A 26,953-nucleotide genomic window follows, 5' to 3' on the forward strand; every position below is an offset into this window, starting at 1 on the left:
AATAAACTGAACCAGAGACTGCTGAACTTGAAGGTCTCTCAGTGTTTTTTGGCGCAGAGCCGAGGCAGGACCAAGGGGGGCCCTGCTATGCCCTGTGAAGGACTTTGAATTTTGTTTGCATAAAGAAAAAATAATTGGAGGGAAGTTGGTTTTTTAAGCCAGTGATGCAGATTGTGCATGAATAAGTTCTGGCTGAAAACCTCAGAGCATTGCCTCTCTTCTTGTGGAATGCTGCGGTAGCTAAAATCAACAAAGTTTGTGGAGCTAATAACCAATCACTTTAAAAGGGAGGGTGCTGGGTGCTAGACAACTCACTACCCCCTTGGTATGACAGCCTGAAGATGTTGGTCTTTAGGGTATATCTCAAGGCAGGTTCTATTCTCAGAGTTTTTTAAGGTTGGAAGCAGAATCCGTATGTGTGCAGTGGGTCGTGGAGAAAGGCAGTTCAGATCTAGTGCATTCAGAGGGTTGACATAGATTCTGATAAATCTGTCTATTTATAGAAATGAAACTGGTACAGGTGCTTGCTACATTTTTATAAACTGAATGAAAACAGAAAATATTAATAAATAAAAACTGTTATTTTGGGGAAGTGCTACAGCCTGTTATTCAGGAGGTCAGATTAGATGATCACAGTGAACCCTTCAGGCCTTGAAATCTATGAATCTATGTGCTCATTACCAACTGACTGCTGTATTATATTTATACACTGTGGGAAATATTACTATCAAATTCTAGAATGATATTTTTGGCTTTTACCATCAAAGACCACAGATGATCCAACAGGCTTTTCTGAAAATGATTTAAGTAAAAATTATTCTTTTTTCTTTTTAAAATAGAAATGAGAAGCTGTATTTTTAGGGTTTCATTCTTATTCATAGTCACTGTAATATAAACTAATTTGTAGTGTACTTTTTTTATACCAATTTTACCAGCATTTATCAGCTGTGACACTTAGTTTACTAAACCAATATATATGTTAAGTCTTCCCAAAACTAATTGCAGCTTCATGAAAGCACATAATCCCACAGACAAGAGGGCAAACAATCTTGGCTGGGATTTCCAAAGGGGCCTAAAAGGAATCAAGTACTCAACCCCCATTCCCTTAAGGTCCTCTGAAAATCCAAGCCCTTATGCACGTGACTTAAGATAAAGATATTCAACATTCCAGCCTGATATCAACTAGTATGTCTTTAAATGTTTTTAAAGATTCCTAGCGAGATTATTGCAAGAAAGTTTTCTGCGGGGTGTTGCAGAACCTGAAAAGAGGTTCTCACAGCCTTTTCAAAGCAACATGTGACTGCTATGAATCATTCCTTTTGCTGAGTAACCATCTCAGATGGCTGATTTAAAGCTGGGCACCAATGGCACCAAATGCAAGGTGTGTTCTTACTGGGAGTGAGTTTGAAGAAGAGCTGAAATGGCCTGAAGAGCTTTATGAAAAGTTGAAGTTTTAATCAATACATCACCTTCCTAAAACTACTTGTCAATAACAAAAATGTGAGCTTTGTGGTATCCCTAACATCATCCAAGCAGACACCCAAACAACAGGAGAGACTGTGTTAAAGTTTTTTTTTTATAGAAACATGTTCAGCTCAGGACCATTAAACACCTTTTGTATATTAGCTCTTTTAAAATGACTTTCCTGTATGTAAATATTTTTCCTTTTATTAAAAAACACCAACTACTATATAGTTCTACAACTATTTAATTACTCCCTACTGGTCTTTTTAATTGTCTAATCTTGTTAAGTATTAGAAATAAGAATAAATGTCTTCTAAGTTCTCTAATTTGACTGCTGTTTATAAATTTAGGTCTTGTCTGCATGAGAAAGTTGCACCTAGACTTTTGATTTTAAACCAGTGGAGTTAAATTGATTCAAACCCTTGTGGAGAAGTTCTTAGTTCAGTTTAACAGTGATTATTTCAGTTATCTAAATTCAATTAAGAACAGACTTAAACTAAATAGAAATGAGCCACACCTTCTCTGAAATAAATGTCTAAAGAAGAATCTTATTGTTTTCACTAAATAAGTTTTAAAATTATTTAAGTTAAACTGGTGCAACTTTCTCATATAGGCAAGATTTGAGGAACAGGAAAATGTGGACTGGAGGAGCCAACATGAATATCCACCTATGCTGAGGGTTCAAAGTACACATCACATAGCCAAAAATAAGGAGGGTTTTCTAGTATTGTGCACAAAATCAAATGTGTCCTTTAAAAGAAACCACCTATATTTGAAATCAAAGGAAATCTTGTTATAGACTTAATTGGGGGGCGAGATCAGGCCCTCAAGGAATAGGAGGAACTAGCTGTGACATTGGACATAGGTGCTGAGACATCCAGGGGGCATGCTAAAATAGTGTCTAATCTAGCATGTATTTTATCCATTTTGAAGAAAATTAATCATACTGTCTCTCTTTGCTCTTCCATTCATTCTGATCTTGTCCATTCCCGTTTATGTCTCTCTGCTACCTAGTGACTTTCTCTTATTGTACATATTTTACTGACACTGAGTTCTCTTCTTCCCTGCTGCCCTTGATGTGCCACCTGATTCTCTTCTGCCTGTGATGTTCCTCTCCCGTTGACAACTCCTCATAGTGCCTCCTGTTCAATGAGATTGCTTCTCCTCCTCCCTTTTAAAATTTTTTTTTGGTGTGGTAGTATTAATTTAATGTGGAGGCAGGGAGACTGTTTTATATGCCTTGTTTCCAGATCCTTTTTTAAGTTTTCTGCTCTTCTTTGAAAGCCTGGTATCTGTAGAAACAGGTGGAGACAAGAGGGAGGAGCCTGAATTACATAACTTAGCTCTGTACCGACCACCAAAAAGTGCTTCATGGCCCATACTTTGGCAACTGCTTATCTAAAAGAACACTCTGAGATGCCATGTTAATAGTCAGAGCAAGAGTAACATTTTGTTTAAAGTAGACCTGTATAGTAGTGATGATCCCAAAAGCTCATTGAGGCTGAACATATTACTTGGTCAGACAATTAATAGATTGTCAGAATAACGGTTCTTTGACAGACCTGGACAAAGACAATCTGTAAAGTCTTTGAGTTCAAGGAAGTGCAGGGGGCCTTAGAAAATCCAAGCTAATTTTCCCCCTCCTGTTACTGACACCTTCTTGTCAACTGTTGGAATTGGGCCATCCTTATTATCACTACAAAAGTTTTTTTTCTCCTGCTGAGTATAGCCCATCTTAATTGCACCTTCGGATGCATCCGAAGAAGTGAGCTGTAGCTCACGAAAGCTCATGCTACAATAAATTTGTTAGTCTTTAAGGTGCCACAAGTACTCCTGTTCTTTTTGCAGATACAGACTAACACAGCTGCTACTCTGAAACCCATCTTAATTGATTAGTCTCGTTATAGTTGGTAAGGCAACACCGATTTTTTTCATGTTCTCTGTGTATATATATATATATATATATCTTCCTACTGTATTTTCCACTGCATGCATCCAATGAAGTGGGTTTTAGCCCATGAAAGTTTATGCCTAAATAAATTTGTTAGTCTCTAAGGTGCCACAAGTACTCCTCGTTCTTTTTGCTGATACAGACTAACAGGGCTACCACTCTGAAATCTTTATTTTCTGCCTTTCTCTCTGTTATCTACACCATGACAGTGTTATCTGATTTCATTTAAGATAACTGGAATTAGCTGTTGAGACTGTTAAGCAGGGTAGTTGCTACTGAGACATATCAGAGAAAAGGACTGTGATCTCTCTTTATTTCAGAGGAGTTACAAGTAGAGTAATTGCTTCAGTATCTGGATCTCAGTCCAACTCCCACTGAAGCCCATGGAAATATTCCCATTCAGCGGGCGTTAGACTGTGCCTCTGGTAAGGACACAGGGATTTCAATTCCTCCTTTTTCCCAAACCCAAAGAGTGCCTAAAGGGAGCTGGTGACTGCCAATGTGGGGACAGAGAGCCAAGTTCCCAGAATATTGCTAAGTCTTGTTAGAGTGTGAGTGATTAGAGTCCGAAGAGTATGCATCAATGGCCTTCGGAACAAGGTTTATAATGGCCTACTATTGTTACTGATGCTTAGCAATACTGAACAGGTAAGTTCTCTAAAATATTCCAAAACACATTGACCAGATCCTCAGCTGGTGTAAATCACTATAGCACTATTGAAGTCAATGGAAGTAGGTATATTTACACCAGAGGAGGATCTAACCCCTTCTCTAGAGTTAAGCAAATAGAGGAAGCTGCTACTGAGGAAGGCACTTGTTTCTGTGTTTTAACAAATGTGAACAATGTCCGATTTCTGAGAACTGCTGCCTAGTAATGAAATAGCTGCTCCCCTTTGAGCTTTGTAACCATCTCACACTGCAATAGGCAATTTACTGAAAGACAACTATCCTTGACTTTATACATAATGACACTTACCTCCTCAAAGGGAAACGTTTCAGCTGTCTTAGCTATAGACTTTGATCCAGCATAAGTACAAGCCATTATTCTTTCACATTATTCAACATTGTCTATCCCTTTCCATTGAATTCATACCCAACACACAAGTCAAGATAGTTAAACTGCATGACACCATTCTGCATTTTCTAGTAATAAGATTTTGATTTCTGGGGTCCCAGAAACATAAATTTGCTTGGAGACCTCTTTAAAGAGAGAAGTTAGGTTTTTCCAAAACTAAGCAATGCTTTCAGGCCTGTAGTTAATTTCTAATTGCCTGCCTGGGGTATGTGTGAAAGCCCATATTGTTATTGATGAGGCTGCAAATCTGTCTCAGAGGTCACAGATTCCATTACTTTCCAGGACTTCTGCATCAGCGGCTGCTGGGACAGTCTCGTGCCACCGTGCCCCTCCCCCGCAGGAGCAGCAGGAGTGTGGGTGTGGGAAGGGGCTCAGGGCTGAGACAGAGGGTCAGGGTACAGGAGGGGATGGGGGCTCTGGGCAGTACTTACCCCTGGAAACAGCCAGTTTGTCCGGCTCCTAGACAGAGGCATGGCCAGGCAGCTCTGCTCCCGCAGCTCCCATCCCACAAATTGCCAACATCCTATGTCACAAGATACAAAGTAAATATCTTTAAATCAGACTCTGAGTTCTCAAGCAGCATTTTTCTTATTGTGCCTATCTGTAAATTTTGATTGTTATCAATGGAAATTTTTTTTTTGTCAGTTTGTGTGCATAGGGTGAAAGCAACACTTACTGACAAAAATCTAATCTGCCAAGCCTAAAATTAACCAATGCCACTTAGGCCACACACACCTCTTAGTTTCAATTTTTATTTTTAGCTGTCTGTGTCTTTAGATCTGTTTATGAATTTCAGCAAAATTAATTGATAGTAGGTGAGGAAATGATCCTTGCTGTTTATTGAGTGTGCGTGTGTGTGCGTGACTGAAAGCACCCCTGTATTCACATCCTACACAGTATTCTAGTAAGTTTTGTACAAAATATGCTTTATGAAGTATCATTTGAAAACTAGTAACTCACTGGTCAATAATATCATGGTGAAATGTTTGTAGCAATGTTTTATGTAAAGGTATAAACATAAGTTAAAATTAGGTCTGAAATGTGTTTACCAGACAAGTCTGGATAAACCAGTTTCTGAAAGACAAAGGACAAGCTGATTCCTCTAGCCAGCTGTCATCGGTTGGTGAACAATCACGTGTCAAATGGCCATTCTTTGGCAAGGAAGTGGGGCAAGAACAAACATCAGTATTTTAGCAAGAAATGTGGAAATTCTTCCACCAGGAACCTCTTTGTTTACTCCTCAGGAAAATGTATTTGAAAGGGAGACTAGCTTATAAAGTGAGTAGCAAAAACACCCCAAGGTATCTCCCCCTAAGAAAACAAAGGAAGCAGCTACTTGACTTTGGGAGAGATACTGACCTGAAATTTGGTCAGCCCTATCGCTGTGAGTATGTGGTAGGAATTTTATCTTGAACCAAGTTTAGTTTAAGTGATAGGACTAGAAAACATTTGATCTTTTTCTCTCATAATCATTTTTTAACTTTAATGCTTTGCACTTGTACTGACTTAAAATCTCTTTGTAGTTAAATAAACTTATTTTAGTCTTTAATCAGACTACGCCATTCAACTTTGGGTAACTTCAATTAAAGCAGCAAACAGCTGAATATTGGTCCCTTACAGGGACAATGGACCTAAACTACATGAACTGCCCAGGAGAGCACTGCTCACTGCAGAACACGTGGTTTTTTGGGGGGGCAAATTAGGACTGAGAGTGTGTTGGGAGCACCCTGCACCTGGTAACCAGGCATGGTGGAAGTCACCTCTGGCTGCAGCTATCTGCAGACGCTCAGGGTGTGGTGGACATGCTATTTGGGAGGGGGCCAGCCCAGGTTAGGTGCTCCAGCATGAGGAACCTGACGTTGCAGGGAAGTAGGTAGTGCCATAACCCCTCACTGGCCCCACTTGCACAAGGGGATGTCCTAGTGTGTGTCCATGACTAACATCTTATGTTCCTAAAAGGTCATACTTCAGGGTTTCAGCCAGCCACCAGCAGGGGTCAGGAACAGATTCGTCCCCCTACCCCCTCATCCCTCCCTGTGTTTTTTGAGAGGTGTTTTTTTGCTGTCCTTCCCTTGATGCATCAGGGATGACTGTGGCTGGAGATGAGATGGGACATGGGCAACCAGGGCTCTGAGGAGGCAATGAGCATTTTCTCTCGCTCAGGTGCTGGCTGGTTCTTGCTCACATGCTCAGGGTCTAAATGATTGTCATATGTGGGGTCAGGAAGACATTTTCCCCTAAGTCAGATTGGCAGTGACCGTGGGTTTTTTACACCTTTCTCTGCAGCATGTAGGTGTGGGTCACTAACCAGGATTATCTGGGTATATCTCACTTAATCATGGGGGGCCAGGGAGGACACTCATGCACCTTGGTAATGCTTTGGTCTCATTTCAGTTGCTGCGTTTATTGTGTGGATGCTGAGTGGTGTTGGTGCCCTGTGAGGGGGTCAGACTAAAAGATCTGATGATCCCTTCTGGCCTTAATCTCTATGACACTATGAGCGACTCCTCAGGGTCCCTGAAGGGCTTCAGTAGCTGCGCCCCAGCGTGCCCGCCACAAGGCAGAAGATGTTAGCGACCCCCAATCCCAGGTGCGGTGCGTGCCTCGCTGCTGGGCAGGTGTGGAGGGCAGGAAGCGCCGTTTGGCCACCACCGAGCCCCGGGCGAGGGGTCGGGTTGTAACATCAGCCCAGGAACACTGTCACCAGCCAGCAGCAGCCACACGCCAGCCCGCTCCGGAGCGCCGGGCCCCGCCCCGTGCCCCGGAGCAGCTGCAGAGCCCCGCGGCCAGGGCGGAGGCAACAGGCGGCGCGGCGCAGCGCGGCGCGGGGCGGGGAAGGAAGGGACGGGCCGCTGCTGGCTGCAGTGAAGCGGCGCTGCCAGAGGCAAAGGGCGGAGCCGCTGGGCTGGGCGAGGGGCGTCCTCTCGCCGTCCGCGGGGGTGTCGGGCACCGCTCCGCGGCGCTGCTGGCGCCGGCGGCAGCAGCGGAGACTCCTCTCGCCTTCGCAGCCGCCGGAGACCCAGTGCTGCCCCGCTGCGCCCGCCCGCTCCATCGCACGCTGTTGTCATGGAGGAGCCAAGATGGCGGCCCTGGCCTACACCCTGGGCAAGCGGGAGATCAACCACTACTTCAGCGTGAGGAGCGCCAAGGCGCTGGCGCTGGGCGCCGTCCTGCTGCTCGCCGCCTGCCACGCCGCCTTCCGCCGCTACCGAGGTGAGGGGAGGACCCGGCGCCAGGAGCCTCGCGGGGGGGAGCCCCGGGACACTGGGGAGCCGGGTTAAGGTCCGCGGGGGGAGCCGCGACCCGCCGCAGCCCCGGGGGAGGCAGCCCCTGTGGGTCGCTCCTGCCTTGCAGGGGCACCCGGCTGCTGCCCCCGGCGTAAGGCTCTGCGCTCCCGGCACCAGCCGCGGGACGGCCCCAAGCCCCCCTGCGCAGACGGGCGCTCCGGGGCCCGGGCAGGGTGGCCGGGTGCCCCGCGGCTGATGCCCGCAAGCTGGTGTCGCACGAAGGGGCAGGTGTGACGACACAAACAGCAACCCTCCCCTTTTGCAACTAGGTGCAATTTCTGCCACGCTAGCGTGACCATCTTGGCTACTTCTCAGGACTTGCTACCGCCTGGGCAGGGTTGCGAATCAGGAGGGATGGGGGGTTTGGTCGAAAACAGGAGGGATGGGATTTTTTTGTCGAAAACCATCATGATTTGCTTCCTTCTTGCTAATGTGCCAAATTGATTTATTGGATGATGGAGGTGTGCTGTTACATTTTGCATGTGAGTACGTGAAAAGGGAGGTTTGGTTTGGGGGTATGGAGCATGCCCATGAGCCCAAGGTGATACTAGAGTGGCCCCTTTTGTTTTTTTCACTGGTTTCCTCCTTGCTTATTTGCAAGGACTTGGCTGCCCCATGCACCTGTCACTGGTCTAGGTATGTTTGCGAATCAGGAGGGATGGGGTTTTTGGTCAAAAAAAACTCACAATTCCCTCCCTCCTAGCTAATGTGCGCAGTTGATGTATTTGATGATTGAGGCATGCTGTTACATTTTGCATGTGAGTAGCCCAAGGTAATACCAGAGTGGCCACTCTAATTTTTTTCACTGGCTTCCTCCATGTTGATACATTCTCAATCATGCAACATGCTACTGTTTCATGTCCACATTCTGTGAAGTTGTTCCCCAGAGTCAAATCACACAAGTTCACTCAGAGTCCATTACTAAACATATTCAGTACAAATACATGCTGTTTCAATTTTTATTTGTAGCTAACGGGAAGATATTAGTCTCACTATTGTTACAACAGAACATTTCATGTCCACTGTAAAAGTAAGTACACCTCTACCCCGATATAACGCTGTCTTTGGGAGCCAAAAAATCTTACCGCATTATAGGTGAAACTGTGTTATATCGAACTTGCTTTGATCCGCCGGAGCGTGCAGCCCCTCCCCCCCTGGAGTGCTGCTTTACCGCGTTATATCCGAATTCGTGTTATATCGGGTCGCGTTATATCGGGGTAGAGGTGTATCTAATAAATCACTTCCAATTCCTCAGGCATGTTCTTTCATATCTCATCACAGAAGGGGTCAATTATTAACAATTCCTTTTTTTCCATCAAGGCTATCCGTGAGTGTAAATATATTTACAAATTATACTGGTAATGTGATTATTTAAATTTTTTTATAATTTATCAAAAATTATTATGCAATTAACATATTCTCGTTTGTAATGTCTCAGTAACACGTGAGAAAAGCATATTGTGAAATAATTGATCAATTCATTATAGAATGTATTCTTCCAAGTTACATTAACAACGTAACTTGACAGTAGCATTTTATTTTTTAACATTCACATTCCACTTTCCTTTGCATGCACTGAACTCACTGAAAACTGGCAACACGGGAAATTATATCACTGCTACCATAGTTGTTACAAATCTCTTATTTAATACCACATTTATTGCCCATAATCCAGAAGTACAATACAAAACATCTTACAGCAAGAACCCAATGACCTGGTGTGTGGTAAGGAAGCAATAATATATCATTTTGAAGTAATTCACTCTGTATTTATTTAAAAAAAAAATTAGAAATGCAATTGTAGTTTCCAGTGAAGCAAACCATGAAATGTACATTATACTGTATTTCCCAATTTTATTACATGTATTAGAGTATTCCTCCACATCAAACATAGCATTGTGTTTGCTGTTTCACACTGTGTTTAACTCACTGAATGAAATTGTGCTTTGCTCATGCTATGTATGAAAGTGTGTTAGCATTTACCTCCACTTAGTGCAAATCCATAGTCCAGAGGTTTGAGGACGACAAAATGGAGATGTTTCCAGGGCCTTTTATAGGTTCTGCCAAGTGAAAGGGAACCCATTGTTCTACTTTGTGGACAATTACAGGTAACAATATGGTGTTTGGAGTCAGATAGGCAAGTCACATGTCCATGCATGCTTCGCTTAGTCAAGACTATTACCCATACTCTAATCAGAACATTAACGTGAAAGTCCATCAGGTGGATGGACGTCTTCCGTGGTGCATTGTGAGTTCAGTGTTCCTTGATGGGTCATTTAACTTGAATAGTCTCTTCAAGATGTGCAGTCTAAATACCTTGTAGGTGTTACCACAGGAGCAAACATTTGAAATAGATACATAATTAATATTAATAACTTCAGATACAAAAATAATACATGCATACAAATAGCACAATCATATTCAGCAAATCATAATCTTTCCATAGACACTTACTTGACATACTTTGTACAAGATTTGTTGCAATTATATAACAGTGGTAGCAACAGTGATCTACGTGGTCGTATTTTAATCAGATAACATCACAACTAGATAGGTAGATTTTTTTATTTTTTTTAGTGGAAGAGCCAAGGGATATGAGAGTACAAACAGAGGTCAGTTTCTTTATCATTTGAAATGACCCATTTTAAGGTTGAGATATTTTGGTAGGACAGTACAGAGAAACTTGCACTGGTGCCTGTTCAGTGGATAATTAGAACATTTCAGTTCCAGTGTTGCAAATCCAGCATATTCCATAAACAGCAATGAAAAATTTAAAGGGATCTCATCACCTATTTCTAGTTTACACACACAATCCTGCTACACAGTCCTGTGGGTAAAGTAGGAACTTTATCCACAGTACAGCGCAGTAGGCCTTGTCTACAGTAGGAAAATTGGACATGTGAAAATTGAACTCAGTGCACAGTTAGCTAAGAATAGTAAAAGTGCTTGTGTCCTATTATGCTACCACTTTCACTCTTGTACTGCCAATGAAACTATTCTAACGGTGTAGTACACATCCACATTTTTCCATATAGGCTCAGTTTGTGTCAGAGATATCAAGGAATGTAATGAATACCCCTGTGTGGGTAGAGGTGGGGTAGGGATAGGGTATGGAGAGGGTGTCTGTGTATAAATCAAAACCAGCAAAATGTCTGCTGTTTTCCAAAGGTTGATGAATAATCACTGTGTTGGGTTGGATCACAGAAACCCCGTTGGGGCTGTCAGTTGATGTGCCAAGACTACTTCTGCCCCTGCTTTCCCTGCCCGCTTGGGACTCCAGCACCCTGTCTTGAGCCAGACACACCAGTCTGCTCCAACACAGACCCAGGGTCTGAACCACATGCCTCAAAGCTGCAGACTTAACTGAAAGCCACTTAAGAAGTGTTCCTGCCTTTAACACTCAGATGCTCAACTCCCAATGGGGCCCAAATAAATCTGTTTTACCCTTAAAGCTTATACAGGGTAAACTAATACATTGTTCACCCTCTATAACAATGATAGAGGGATATGCACAGCTGTTCCCCCCCCCCCCAGGTATTAATATATACTCTGGGTTAATTAATAAGTAAAAGTGATTTTATTAAATACAGAAAGTAAGATTTAAGTGATTCCAAGTAATAGCAGACAGAACAAAGTGAATTACCAAGTAAAATAAAATGAAACCTGCAAGTCTATGCCTAATACATTAGTAAAACTAAATACAGATAAAATCTCACCCTCAGAGATGTTTCAATAAGTCTTTCAGAGATTGGATCCCTTCCTAGTCTGGGCACAATCCTTTCCCCAGGTACAGCCCTTGTTCCAGATCAGGTGGTAGATAGGGGATTTCTCTTGATGGCCCCACCCTTTGTTCTCTTCCACCCACTTATATATGTTTTGCATAAGGCAAGAATCCTTTGTCCCTCTCTGCGTTCCTACCCCTCCTTCTAAATGGAAAAACACCAGGTTAAAGATGGATTCCAGTTCAGGTGACATAACATGTTACTGTAAGACTTCATTACACACTTGCCAGCACACACGTATACAGGAAGACTTACAAGTAAAACAGAGCCATCTATAGACAATTGTCCTGGTTAATGGGAGCCATAAAGATTCCAAACCACCATTAATGGCCCACACTTTGCATAACTACAGTAGGACCTCAGAGTTATGTTTCATATTTCTAGTTTCAGATACAAGAGTGATACATTTATACAAATAGGATGACCACACTCAGTAGATTATAAGCGTTGTAATGATACCTTACAAGAGACCTTTTGCATGAAGCATATTCGAGTTACATTATATTCACACTCATTAGCATATTTTTATAAAATCATATAGAGTGCAGCATCACAATCACTCTTCGGTAATTTCTCAAGTTTTCACATAAAGTGAAATTGAAACTGTCTGAGGAAGAGAAAATGCTGTCACAGGATTGGATATGAGTTTGTTAGATAACACCAAGCACTGTTGATCATATAAAACCTTAAAAGGTTAAGAAGATTGCATGTGTTTTTTGAGAGAAATCAGAAGATTGTGCATTAATAATTTTGCCACAGCCAAAAAAAGTGTTTTATTCCTCTTCTATGCTACTTAAAAAAACCCAAACTTTTAAATTAATTATGTACTTAAAAGAGTATAGGACTAGATCAGGGGTGGGCAAACTTTTTGGCCTGAGGGCCGCATCGGGTTTCGTAAATTGTATGGAGGGCCGGTTAGGGGAGGGGGTCGTGGCCCAGCCCCCACCTCCTATATGACCCCCCTCCGACTGCCCCATCCAACCTCTCCTCTCTTTCCTGATGGCCCCCCCTCGGGACCCCTGCCCCATCCAACCCCCCCTCCTTCCTGACTGCCCCCCAGGACTTCTGCCCCCATTCAACCCCCTGTTTCCCCCCTGACCACCACCCCGAACTCCCCTGCCCTCTATCCAACTCCCCTGCCCCCTTACTGCGCTGCCTGGAGCACAGGTGGCTGGTGGCACTACAGCCGCGCCTCCCGGATGGAGCCAGGCCACGCTGCCGCCGCCACACAGCACAAAGCACCGGGTCAGGCCAGGCTCTGCAGCTGCGCTGCCCCAGGAGCTCACAGCCCCGCCTCCCAGAGCATTGCGCTGGCAGCAGAGTGAGTGAGCTGAGGCTGTGGGGGAGGGAGAACAGCAGGGGAGGGGCCAGGGCTAGCCTCCTGGGCCAGGAGCTCGGGGGCCAGGCAGGACAGTTCCGCAGGCCGGATGTGGCCCGCGGGCCATAGTTTGCCCACCCCTGGACTAGATTGTCAGCTCAGACTTTTTGTATGTTGAGGCTTGTTTCCTAAACAAGTAATTGTCATTACCTGATCCTTTAGATAAGGGACAAAAACCTTTATGATTTGCTTAGTCAAATATGCAGTGCTACACCTGGAGACAATTAGTCAAAAACATACTTTTTCCCTGTGATGGTAAAGACTAGTATTGTGGACTATTCAAACAGGGAGCATTAGAGCGGAAAGGCAATAGCCAGTCACTAGAAAAGCATATGAAAAAGTGAGCAATCCTAAAAATGGGTAAAGACATATGAAGATGGGGGAAATTATAATGTATAATGATCACTACTACTAAACAATATCATGTTCAGGGGAATGGAGGTTAGTATAATTTTAGTGTTTTTTGACTAGTAATTGGATACTATGTAATTCGTTGGTGGCTAACCTGTCCTTTCATGCATGTCCCTTAGTCCTGTGGCTCTCAATCTTTCCAGACTACTGTACCCCTTTCAGGAGTCTGATTTGTCTTGTGTACCCCAAGTTTCAGCCCACTTAAACACTATTTGTTTGCGAAATCAGACATATATAAGTATCACAGCACACTATTACTAAAAAATTGCTTACTTTCTCAGGTTTACCATAGAATTATAAAATATATCAATTGGAATATAAATATTGTACTTACATTTAAGTGTATAGTATATAGAGCAATATAAAAAGCCATTGTCTGTATGAAATTTTAGTTTGTACTGACTTTGCTAGTGCTTTTTGTGCAACCTGTTGTAAAACTAGACAAATGTCTAGATAGTTGATGTAACCCCTAGAAGACTTCTGTGTACCACCACGGATATGCGTACCCTTGGTTAAGAACCACTGCCTTAGTCTGCAGAAACATGTGACTACTCACATGAGTAAAGCATGTGTGTAAATGTTTGCTTTAGCTTTTATTGCCTCAATGGTCTTTCTGCTTTTGACTGAGGAGATGTTGTACTTGCTAAATGTTTTTTATTAGATTTTGTTTTCTATTGAAACATGGTAAAATTGCTCTTATTGCATGTTTGGAAGAAAAGTTAGTAGGAGAATGATGGGAAATTGTAGGTTTTATTGGCTAATTTTGGCCCTAATCCTGCAACTGCACATGGGAGTAATCTTGCAGATGTAAGGGCTTGTCTACATTGGCACTTTACAGCACTGCAACTTTCTTGCTCAGGGGTGTGAAAAAACATACCTCTGAGCGCTGCAAGTTTCAGCGCTGTAAAGTGCCAGTGTAGACAGTGCACCAGCGCTGGGAACTGCACTACACCCCTTGTGGAGCTCTATGCCGCAACTACACAAGCTGCGGCAGCACTTTAACATGGCCAGTGAAGACGTGCCCTAAGTAATCATATTAAATTCAGTGGGACTATCCACTAGTGTAAAAATGATCATGTAAGTGCAGGACTGTGGCCTGTACATGAAGGCAAGGGAAGCTTTCCTGCTTATAAAGAGACAAACTAAAATTTGATACAGCTTTCAAATTAACTGCTAATGATGAGAGATGTGGATACACAGAACTTAGTTATAAGCTTTGATATAGAAACTATCTTTATGCAAAATTGTATGAAAACTAGCTTTAACCTATCTATACATTCTCCAGAGTATTCACTTGCCTAATTGTTTATAAAATGTCACAAATCTTAGCATTAGTATTGTGTATTTTGTCGTCTTAGTAATATATATGTCAAAGCTATGGTGTTGAAATCCTATTGGGGATAGGTTTTTATTTATAATTTTGCATTTTTTCTTTATTAAATGGATCACGAAATATTCTGCAGTTAAGTACTACTTAAAGTTATTTTACATTTAACAAAATATTTATCACGGTTGTAATTCATATATCTGAAAATAAGGAAGATGCTTTGTTCATTCAGATTCAGAGTTTGTTTATTATGAGATTGTATTGTTTTTGTCATTGGATGGAGACTGTTATTCCATGAATTCAGTAGAACGATATATAGAGGGAATAACTAACAAAATAGAATTAAATTATGTTCTCTATCAATTACTACAGTATGCATGCTTATGACATTTCATGAATATGAAACTTAATTTATTTTTGCTATTTCAAATAAAATATGAGGGGAACAAAGAATAACAACATCCTACATTTTAGGTATACTGGGGCACTTTTTAGGGTTCTTCTCATCACATAAAAGGAATTGTTCTCAATAATGGTCAGAGATAGGGTAGTTGTTTTTTTTTTTTAAGAAAGTATCATGGCTCGTTTGTTTTGTTAGTCAAGTGATTCATCCGTCTTCTGTTGTTGCTCGCGCTTCCTAATGCCTATATTGACTTTTCTTGGAGACACAATTTGTGGTTGTCTGACTCTGCTTATTTTATCTCCTCATTTTGATCCATGTTCTTTCCTTTTCTACCCTATTCATACCCTTTCCTTCACTAATATGTCACTTTTTGCTTCTTCATTTGTCACTCTCCCCTCCTCCCCCACTTCAGACTCTCCCATCTCTCCAAAAGATCTTCTATTGTTACATGTGAACAGAAGTTCTTATGTCTAATGATAGAAGATAGACATCAGATGTTGGGAACACTTCTAGTGATCCCGTGGAACATTCTGTCTTGCTGACCTAAGGAGCTAAAACATTCAAACCCAGTTGTTGGTAGTGTATGTTGAAGGTGTAATCCCATGGTCTGAAATTATCCCTGTGTTAAAAGGATAATTATTTGTATGTATGTACTCTTGGGATTGATGAATATTAAATATTTGAGATTCATCCTATTGGTGATGCATGGTAAGTGTATGTTGCGTTGCATGCGGGCCGGATAAAGCACAACAACCAATATGATTGCAAGCTGAATCGTTTATTATTTACAATGCATCATATTATATAGGCTTCTCCATATTAGCAAACGTCAGACACACCAACATTACATTGCTGCTGATTGGTTCTTTGTCTGATAAACACACTTTTCACATGCATGGCCTTTTGCTTACTGGTTTCCCATTTCCCATGCAATTTATCTAATCCCAATTAGGCCACCTGGCATTTGCCTCGCTCTGGCAGTTCCCTACTTTCTCATAACAACTTTATCTAACTCTCTATTCTTGTTGTCCTGCTGCTGTAACTTTCCACCAAGGCAGCATAGGGATGATGTAACCCGACATCTCCCCCTCTTTTCTTAAAAAAATAAAAAACATCCAATAAACCTCTCCAAACTTCATAGCAAAAGGCGTACAAAACAAACAAACAACAACAACAAAAAATAATATATCTTATGCTACAGGGCTCACCTATAACCATGCAATTCATAACATACAACACCAACAACATCAAACACAACAAACATAAAGTAACAAATAAATAAATGGTGTAAATTCTGCAGGGTTCCCCCCTTCTCTATTGCTCACCAAATTGTGACAAATTTCTGTTACCAATTCATCCCTCATATGTCAGGTGATCAAACTGACACTGAGGGAGGGGGGGTCCTAGAAAAAACACAACATAAACCACATAAAAATCTTAACAACACAACAATAATTCTGGCCAGAAAAACAAACACCACAAAACAAAACATAAAACATAAAACATAAATGTAAACTCTATAAATAAATGCATGGTACATTAAATACTATACAGCTAACATCAATTCTCTAAATATCTAAAAAACAAACAAATATACCCCTACTGGGCAATCAATCATTACTTAAAATACACAAATACCCTTATTAATTTCAGGCAAAACAGGGGAATCACTTCAGCAATTAAATCATTTACAATAATACAATTGCATCCTGGCTTACTTCTAAATTCAAAGCTATTCACAGCTTAAGGGTTCTTACTATTAACTTCTACTTTTAAACACAAAAAAAAATCACCACTTATATGCCCGTAGCCTAATACAATTACAATTACATAGCACAATATACAATCTTCAATTAATGCAACAAAATTATTTATGGCCAAACAATTACAAACTAATTTCTTTACCAAAAATTATTTACAAACATTTCAAAACACCAAAAACTTTACTCTTTAGCATCTTTACAAAATTCAACTGCTATTCCCTCTAGCAATCACAGAGTTAACTTTTTGCTCTGCCTAACATTACTCGCTTGTAGTTAATTACCTTTTCTATCAACTACACCCTCAAGGTTATCAACCAGTTTTCCAAGCTTGTTGTCTGTTGCCCGCCGCCTGGGCCCGATCCTTTTTTCCTCTTGCTAAACCGTTCCTACATAAACACCAACTTATTTCACTATCAATTTAGCTAGGAGGGTGTACTTCTTAACTAGCCCCCACCCTTCTAATCTCTACTGCAAGCAATTATCTATACTTTCCCACCATGGGGGCTACATTTTATGCATAAAACTTTAATTACAACATCTGCAATCAACCTATCTATTTTAAATATAGGCTACATCTAGTATCAAGCAATCTACAACAACCAATAATCAGCACATAACACAAAATTAACAAAATCTAATAAAACTAACAAAAGCACTTTACATAAAGGTACTTTGGGTCACATAAATTCAAAGCCATTCTCCCAAATTACCTAAATTTATGCCTAATAACACCATAAACTCCCCCCCCTTGAGAATACTCAACAAACCTTTGGCTGAGTTTTCTCAAACTCTAAAAACAAAAACCAATTTGGCTCTAAAAAACTCGGGTTAGTAATGGGGGGGGGGGGTAATACCATTTACAATCCAATGGGGGGGGGGCAATACATGCTAAAAAAAAAATTCCACAACACAGGGCGCAGCCTGTAAAATAAACCCCAAAATCCAATCAATACCACACTTTTTAGCAGGAGTCCCAAATTTCTTCCTGCCAGTGTACAATTCTTTATTTCTTCACCAGGGTCAGTTCTCAATGTCTTTTTAGTCAGGAATTTCTGGTCTTTGGCAATATCAACAACGTGAGTGTTTTTTCTTCTTTTCCACCACCGTCGTGGTTCAGCGTCTACGGGGGAAAATAATCAGGACGTGGGGGCTGCAGCGAACGAGGGAGAGATTAGCCAGCACGTTACCTTGTCCTTTTCTTTCCCTGCTTGGCTTCTTTTAAACTGTAAATCCTGTGTCAGAACACCCAGCTGTTGCTGCTCATACCGGAGAAGCATAACGGTATTCCCGGCACTGTCCGAGCCTCTGCCTGCGCCATGCACTCCAAAGTTTTCCCGTCCAGGGCTCGCTTGCAGCGGAGCACCTCCTCACGTGCCTCTGCCTGCTCACGAGCCTCTGCCTGTGCCATGCACTCCAAAACTTTCCCGTCCAGGGCTCGCTTCCAGCGGAGCACCTCCTCACGAGCCTCTGCCTGCTCCCCCTCTTTCCACAATAATCCAGCTGGAAGACCTTGCATTTGATTTAACTTATTATAAATGGCCTGCAGCTGTTGACCCTGGCGCTCCATTTTCTTATAAAAGACATTAAACTGGGTAAACTGAATAGGCGTAGTCAAATTGGGATAGACTTGTGATGGCACGTGTCTCACCCGAGCCTCCTTTATTTCCCCGCATTCGTGACACCCCCAGGTCCCGTGGACACGGCATGGCTTGGGAGGGGGTGCATGCGGCAAAGCTGTTTTCATAGGCTCGGGTGTATTGGAGGGTAGTGGAACCATAACAGGGGCAACATTATCCAGGTCGGAAGCCAAAGGTATCACTGTGTCCTTGCCACCGAAAAACTCCCTGGCTCCAACCGACAACACAGAAGGCATTCGGAAAAGCTTAAAAGGGCCGCCTGCACTCCTGCCTCGGCCACGAAAGTTTGTACTATCTTCTTTGTCTTATTCCATACTGGACTCAGGGAAAAGGCTTCCTTATCGCCCTGAGCCACCGACTTCCAAAGCTTGGAGCCTAGCCGCTCCCACACAGTTTTATTAAAAATTGTACTCGGCTTAACAAAGGTTCCTTCTCTGTCCCCACCGCAGCAGACGGGACAACATATCAGAGGGGAGCTTCTCTCCCTCTCTTCTTAATAAGTGAATCAGTGCAGCAGGGGAAATCTTTTCCCCCTGTCGGTTCATAATGTGCAAATAAAGCTTCTGTGTTATCTTTTCTTCAGCTGATACAGCGGTACTCACGTTAGCTGTTCTGCCCTTCTCCTCCGCGGCTTATAGCCGCTCTCCTCAGGGCTCAGGTGCGTCTCTCTTTTCGGACGCCCGGGGGCTTCTCCAGCACTCCCCGCTGCAGCTCCTCCGCTCGCCTCTGGGCTCAGGCTCCTGGCCGTTCGCCTCTGGGCTCAGGCTCCCGACACTATCATCATTCGATATGAGTCACGTCAGGGTCCGGGGGCTTCTCAAGCACTCCCCGCCGCGGCTCCCAGCTGCCCGCCTCTGGGCTCAGGCTCCTGGCCGTTTGCCTCTGGGCTCAGGGCTTCTCCGCCTGGGTCAGGCCACTGACACTTTCATTCGTCACCATTTGTTGCGTTGCATGCGGGCGGATAAAGCACAACAACCAATATGATTGCAAGCTGAATCGTTTATTATTTACAATGCATCATATTATATAGGCTTCTCCATATTAGCAAACGTCAGACACACCAACATTACATTGCTGCTGATTGGTTCTTTGTCTGATGCACACACTTTTCACATGCATGGCCCTTTGCTTACTGGTTTCCCATTTCCCATGCAACTTATCTAATCCCAATTAGGCCACCTGGCATTTGCCTCGCTCTGGCAGTTCCCTACTTTCTCATAACAACTTTATCTAACTCCTCTATTCTTGTTGTCCTGCTGCTGTAACTTTCCACCAAGGCAGCATAGGGATGATGTAACCCGACAAGTGTATGAGAGCGGAGATTGTTACAGTTGCACATAATAATAGTGGAGTCTCAGCTTTGTTATAGTTAAGTATCAGGGCAGGTCTACACTTAAAAAGCTGCAGCTGTGCTGCTGTAGTGCTTTAGTGAAGACTCTACTATGCCAGTGGGAGACCTTCTCTTGTTGGCATAGTTAATCCACCTCTGCCAGAGGCGACAGCTGTGTCAACAGGAGGAGCTCTCCTGCCAACATAGCACTGTCTACAGTGGGGATTATGTCAATATAACTAGGTCACTCGGGTGTGGATTTTTCACACCCCTGAGTAATGTAATGACACCAATGTAAGTTTGTAGTGTAGACCTGGCCTCAGAATTGCCTACTGTTTTAAAGACTACTTTCAGTGCTTTATGGGTAGGTCTACTCTGCAGTCAGGAGTGTGATCGTAGCATGTATAGGCATAGGCGACCTAGTCATGATCTAGTTTACTCACTAAAAATAACAGTGTAGTCTAGTCATTCAAGTCTAATTCCACCTGGGACCCTGGGTGTGTACTCAGGGGGATAACCCATGCTGCTGCTTGTGCTGGTGTGGCTACACTGCTGTTCTTAGCCCTGGTCTACACTACAAGTTTAGGTCGAATTTAGCAGCGTTAGATCGATTTAACCCTGCACTCATCCACATGATGAAGCCATTTTTGTCGACTTAAAGGGCTCTTAAAATCAATTTCTGTACTCCTCCCCGACAAGGGAATTAGTGCTGAAATCGACCCTGCTGGGTCGAATTTGGGGTAGTGTGGGCGCAATTCGATGGCATTGGCCTCCGGGAGCTATCCCAGAGTGCTCCACTGTGACTGCTCTGGACAGCACTCTCAGCTCAGATATACTGGCCAGGTAGACAGGAACAGCCCTGCGAACTTTTGAATTTCATTTCCTGTTTGGCCAGCGTAGCGAACTGATCAGCACAGGAGACCATGCAGAGCTCATCAGCACAGGTGACCATGGAGTCCCAGAATCACAAAAGAGCTCCAGCATGGACCGAACGGGAGGTACAAGATCTGATCGCTGTATGGGGAGACGAATCTGTGCTATCCGAACTCGGTTCCAAAAGACGAAATGCCAGAATATTTGAAAAAATCTCCAAGAGCATGAAGGACAGAGGTTGTAACAGGGACCCGCAGCAGTGCCACGTGAAACTTAAGGAGCTCAGGCAAGCCTACAAAAGAACCAGAGCCCCAGACATGCCGCTTCTATGATGAGCTGAATTCCATTCTACGGGATGCCCCTACAACAACCCGACCCCTGTACTTCCGTCCTCCTCTACCCCTCATAACCTTGGCAGTTATCCCCCCATTTGTGTGACAAATTAATCAAGAATGCATGAATTTGAAACAACAATGACTTTATTGCCTCTGCAAGCGGAGATCAAAGGGGGGAGGAGAGGGCAGTTTGCTTACAGGGAAGGTAGAGTGAACCAGCGGGGCGGGTTTTCATCAAGGAGAAACAAACAGAGCTTTCACACGGTAGCCTGGCCAGTCACTAAACTGGTTTTCAAAGCTTCTCTGATGCGCAGTGCGCCCTGCTGTCCTCTTCTAACCACCATGTAATCAGCGGCCAGGCGATTTGCCTCAACCTTCCACCCCACCATAAACGTCTCCCCCTTACTCTCACAGATATTGTGGAGCACACAGCAAGCAGTAATAATGATGGGAATATTGGTTTTGCTGAGGTCTAACTGAGTCAGTAAACTGCGCCAACGAGCTTTTAAAGGTCCAAAGGCACATTCTACCACCATTCTGCACTTGCTCAGCCTATAGTTGAACTGCTCCTTACTACTGTTCAGGCTTCATGAAGCATGGGAGCAAGGGGTAGGCTGGGGTAGGTGCGACCGCGTGGTGCTGCCAACTGGGAGAGCAGCCTGAGGCAGAAGCCTCCAGCTGGCATGATATTCCAGGCAGGACTGAATCTCCATTAGAGAAAACTTAAGAGAATGACCTGGAGTTATTCCCATTTTTGTCCATGCACCCCCGACTGACCTCACTGAGGCCAGCCGGGAGCACCCATGTCTGCCCAGGTGCCCTCGACCAACCTAACTGAGGTCGGCCAGGAGCACCCATGGGACTACGATGACGGCTAACAGTCATATTGCACCATCTGCCATCCGTAAGGCAAGGCAAGGGGATGCTGCTGTGTAGCACTGCAGTACCACATCTGCCAGCAGCACCCAGGAGACATACCGTGACAGTGAGCTGAGCGGGTTACATGCTTGCTGTGGTATGTCATCTGCACAGGTAACCCAGGAAAAAAGGTGAGAAACGATTTTTTGCCGTTGTTTTTTCACAGGGAGGGAGGGAGAGAGGAGGCCCTGACAACATGCTTTTTGCCCCAGCAGGCATTGGGAGCTCAACCTAGAATTCCAATGGGCGGCGGAGACTGCGGGAACTGTGGGATAGCTACCACACTGCAATGCTCCGAAAGTCGATGCTAGCCTCGGTACTGTGCACACACCCCGCCGACTTAATGCGCTTAGTGGGGACACACACAATCGACTGTATCATATCGATTTCTAAAAAATCGACTTCTATTAAATCGACCAAATTTCGTAATGTAGACATACCCTTAGTGAGCTAGTCTGCTTATGCCCACGCATGCTGCAATCATACTTCCTGATTGCAGTGTAAACATGTCCTAAAATCCAGGTGCTGGCTCAATTGCCTTAAAAATTGTTGTTCATTTTGGGGTTGTGAGTCAGGGGTAGTGGTCCAAATTTGGAGTTATTTGAGCAAGGGATTGCACAAATACTGTCCCTCCTTCTCCTCCTCCCCCCATCAAATGTTTACAAAATCACTTGGTTCTTAAAACATTTACTTGTCAACACCTGGAGCTCAAACTATGGATCTTATCTTCCCTGAACTGATCTTACATGCTCAGGATTTATCTCAGCACTGTACGGTATCCACTGTCCCCCTTTCCCTCTCCCCCCTTGTGGGGGGTGGGGGGGGAGCAAAATTAAAGAAGTTATTGGAAAATTAAATTTACTACTCCAGGTTGGGTTGACCCTAACTGATGAACCAAAGAGAGTGAATTGTGTTTATGTAGCAAGTCTAGGCTTCTGTTGAAGCTAGGGCTCTGTTGTCATAGTAATTGGGTAGCTCAAGGTGACATGCTCCGGTCATTGAGCCTGAGCCATATGCAAACATTCTCAGTTTCAGCCCTACCCTCTGCAGTTTTCAAAAAAAAATTGTGTTATGCACGTTAACTGCTTTCTTCCTGCATTCTGCTGGGGCTGTTTTTGGAAATTTTGCCCCAGACCAAAGTTTCTGGTTTTAGAGACGACGTTTGTAAGTGCTTTAAAGTAGAAGTACATACTGTGAAGGAAACTAGCATTAATTAAATAGAGGAAGATGGAAGGCTAATAAGCGCTTAGGATATGTCATTTTGGTCTTTGGCTGTTTCCTGAACAATAGGAGTGATTGTGAACAAAGAAAAGCTAGTTGGGTTATTTTTCAAGGGGTTAGGGATGTTGTGCATCAGTTAACATGAGTTGCTCATAACATTTTCAGATTTTTATATCTTTTTTGTGTGTGTGCGCACAAATCTAAGGAATATGGAGTATTGGGGCAGTGCAGGGAGTATGGGGGGTTGGGAGAGCTCTTGCCCGTTGCCATGCTTCATCCTTTAGGGTTGCACTGTGGCACAAGGGTCCAGCATACCCCTAAACTACTTTAACTAGCATAAACCACCCATATCCATACCCTGCATTTCTGTTTCCACTTTAAAACATGCCCCACTGACTCTTAGTTTCTGCACTGTTTCTGCATCCTCTGTCCAATTCCTCAGTCAGTAGGGCCTCCACTGATGCCTACCCCTCCATAGGGAGGAGGGTTGGGGAGGGAGGACCGGGCTATACCAGCGGAGAGATGAGGGATGAACAGATGATACAGGGACTCACTGAAAGTACAAACATCCATCCAGTGCCTTCTGTGACCAGTTTAATCATTGCCCAGGAGAGAGAGTCAGTGAATGGAAATAGCTGATCTGTGGAACATGGAAGTGTTGAGGGTTTTTTTTTGTTTAACATGCATTATTAACTGCCCCAAATCTTTTTTTATGGAGAGTTAATGTCAATGTGTCTCATGTTTTTCTGGGCCCGTTCTGCCAGCCTACATCAGACGCTTGGTTACATTTCCAAATAAATGCCTCTGTGCTTTCTCCCATGCTATTCCTCACGCTTGGGAAGTACTCCCCATAAATATCTGCACAACTAATTCATTATTCTCCTTCCAAAACCTTCTCAGAACTCTCCTTTGCCATGATGCCTACAAAAAACACATGACATTGGTTAGGGTGCCAGTGTCCTGGGACCACCGTCTGTCATGTTAACTAGATATTGTCTCGTGTCCTTTTACTCATCTGCCTATATGTATCCATCTGTTGTCTCTTGTCTCATACTTAGTCCCTTGCCTAAAAAGCTTACATTCTATCTTTTTGTTCTGTATTTGTACAGTGCCTAGCAGAATGAGGCCCTGGTCCAAGACTAGGGCTTCTAGGTGCTATGTTAATATAAATAAAAATAATAGAATGTTGAGTTCAGCTGCATTCAAACCTCTGAAAACCAGGCAATACAGAGTTAAGATACATACCACTAAACTAGGTGTAAGTCAGGTGGATCATGACAGCAAGGATTTCTGGCTGGATTCCTCAATGTAACAAGCTCTGTGAATGCACTCTGCTGGGGGATGTTGAGTTTTACTGAATCAGTGGTGCAGGTGGTTTGTTATCCTAACCACCTACATGTGATAAATTATAGGAACCTTAGGAGCAGCCACGCCTTGAAAGAAGATATGAGTCAAACTTTTTACCTTGTGTTTAAATTTCTGTTTAATAAAACCAAATGCTATGAAGTGTGTGTGTGTTTGTGGACTGTGTTTAGAGCAGGGTGGGAAAGATGCACACATTTAGTAATACAAAAGCAGAAAAGCTTGGACAATTGTTTTTTTATGTATTCATGATGTATCTCCCATTAGTTTTCAGTGTCTACAAAGTTCAATTCTTTGTAGGAATATTTATGTTAATTGCAATGTACAGTGCTCTGAAATCCACCTTAAACATTGCCAAACTCATCCATTTCATCCTCTGCCACAACAACTTCACATTTAACAACAAATGCTTTGCCCAAACTGTGGGAACAACCATGGATATTAGGATGGCTCCCCAATATGTCAATCTCTTCTGGGGCCACCTTGAGGAAGAATTTATGGAAAAATACATCACAGAACCAATGATATACTTGAGATACATAGACGATATTTTCATCCTTTGGACGGATGACCTAAGCTCCCTTACAGATTTCCACCACAAATTTTAAACAACTACAACCCCTCTCTCAGACTCTCTAGAACATACCCACGGCAGCATCAACTTCCTGGACACCATAATCAGTTTAAAAAATGGTGTGCCACTGCACCCCATATTCTTTATAGTGATGATATGATATGGTTACAGCATTCAAGATGAGTCATGTGAGGTGTCATTGGAAAAGTTATGATTAGCTTAATATGATTATTCTATCTATGCATGTATCATTTTTGTATCTGAAGTTATGAATATTGATTGTGTATATGTATTTCAAATGTAGTTACACCTGGGTAGCGCCCACTAGACAGATGCTTTCAGTCTAGATAGGTGGTTGTGAAGGGCCTATTCAGGGCAATGAGCCATTAGGGAGAACAATAGGCCATAGGAGAAGTTTATCTCCCACCTGGTGAGCCTTCCTGAGAACGCTACAGACAGCACCTGAGTGATGGCTACTGTGACTCTATAAGGACATGTGACCAGGCCACATGATGCTGGACTCCATCTTGGGATGTCAGTATTTTTCCACAGACTGGTCTGGGAACCAAGCTTTGGAACAAAGGGTTCCTGCCATGTGCAAAAGCTATATAAGGCAGGGAGTCACATCATCTGTGGTTCTTCACTCCCCACATAAGAAGGCTCCTGGAAACACCTGAGATCTGAAGGAGAGCCCTGTGAAGCTCAAAAGCTTGTCCCTTCCACCAATAGAATAAATTGGTCCAATAAACAATATTACATCACCAACCTTTTCTTTTGCTCCCTCTTTCTCTCTTATTCTGGGACCAACATTACTACAACTACACTGCAAAAAAAGCATATTAGTGACATTTGTAGATTTCACATTTTGCAGGAAATACTGTGATATTCATGACGACAGAGTATATAGCAAAATGTTTGGGACTGAGCTATTATGTGACATTTATGTGATTTCCCCATCTAAAGCAAGTAGACATGAATTCATTTTGTTACCTATTCACAATATTAAATAGGTATGTGGGAGCTTATGATTTGAACTCATGGTACAAGGAAATAATCTTCCATTTGTATCTGAATTCGCCCATATGAGCTTTTTCTTTGATAGTTTAAATTTTATAATTTTATAATTTAAATTTGATAATTTAAAACTTTCATAGGAATTCACTTATGTTGTCATGGCTGTACTAATGTGAGAGTGCATACACTGAGAATTTTATTAGTTAATCAATGTAATTTAATAAATGTTTTTGTTCAATCAAAAGGTTTCGCTGTCCTTTTTGTATTCCTTTATTATTCTGCATCTTAAATAATGTTTTTTTACAATTTGTATGTCATATAACCTTTACATATTTATACATATATCAAGAGTATCATTAATACTAAATTTAAAAACACTTTTTTTTTTAAAAATTAGAAGACTGGTAAGGTTGAAAATATCTCAAGTCTTCAACAACCAGGAAATATAATGCAAAAGTTTTTTTATTTATTTTAGTTTTGATATTATTTTAAGTGGCATATTATTTTTCTGAAGAATATCCAGCAGTATACTATTTCAGAACAAAAGGGGGCATAGTTGAGATTGGGTGGGAGATGTAACTTGCATAGCACAAGAGAAGAAATGTATAGCATGAGACATCATTTGACTGCATGCCTTAACTATTCATTTTTGAGGTAGAAGAGCTATTATGTGAAAATCCTACTGTATTTTTGGGGTGGAGGGATGTAAGTTAGACTCCTTCCATATACACTATCCATTTTAATTATTTATTAATTTTTTTATTAATATATCTTCACCCAACACTGAAATACATGCAGCTATTCTGCAACACTACCCTATATTGGGACCAATGAGTTGTTGTCTCAAA

The 26,953-nt window shown here is 42.6% G+C and overlaps 1 protein-coding gene and 1 long non-coding RNA gene across 8 annotated transcripts in view; one reads left to right on the forward strand and one right to left on the reverse strand.

Annotated features, from left to right (window-relative positions):
• Positions 1-974: 974 nt before the first annotated feature.
• On the reverse strand, positions 975-7,296 carry LOC120398277. Its single transcript, XR_005594286.1, has 3 exons — positions 6,858-7,296; positions 4,922-5,013; positions 975-2,756 (listed from the first exon to the last, which is right to left on the reverse strand). It is a non-coding gene; the product is annotated as an uncharacterized LOC120398277 (long non-coding RNA).
• A 67-nt stretch (positions 7,297-7,363) lies between these two features.
• The window catches only part of CASD1 (CAS1 domain containing 1), a 62,448-nt gene continuing 42,858 nt past the window's right edge, over positions 7,364-26,953 (forward strand). For 6 of the 7 annotated variants that reach the window (XR_005594283.1, XR_005594284.1, XM_039525537.1 and 3 more), the window contains exon 1: positions 7,364-7,703. Coding sequence is in view for 5 of the 7 variants with exons in the window: in XM_039525537.1 (XP_039381471.1) it covers positions 7,571-7,703 (133 nt within the window). In the remaining 2 variants the exon portion in view is untranslated. Of the gene's footprint in view, positions 7,704-8,050; positions 8,260-26,953 lie in introns of those variants that run through there. The other variant, XM_039525538.1, reaches the window with a different exon arrangement.

Source organism: Mauremys reevesii, linkage group 2 (genome assembly GCF_016161935.1).
Source record: "Mauremys reevesii isolate NIE-2019 linkage group 2, ASM1616193v1, whole genome shotgun sequence".
In the NCBI taxonomy this organism is placed as follows: domain Eukaryota; kingdom Metazoa; phylum Chordata; order Testudines; family Geoemydidae; genus Mauremys; species Mauremys reevesii.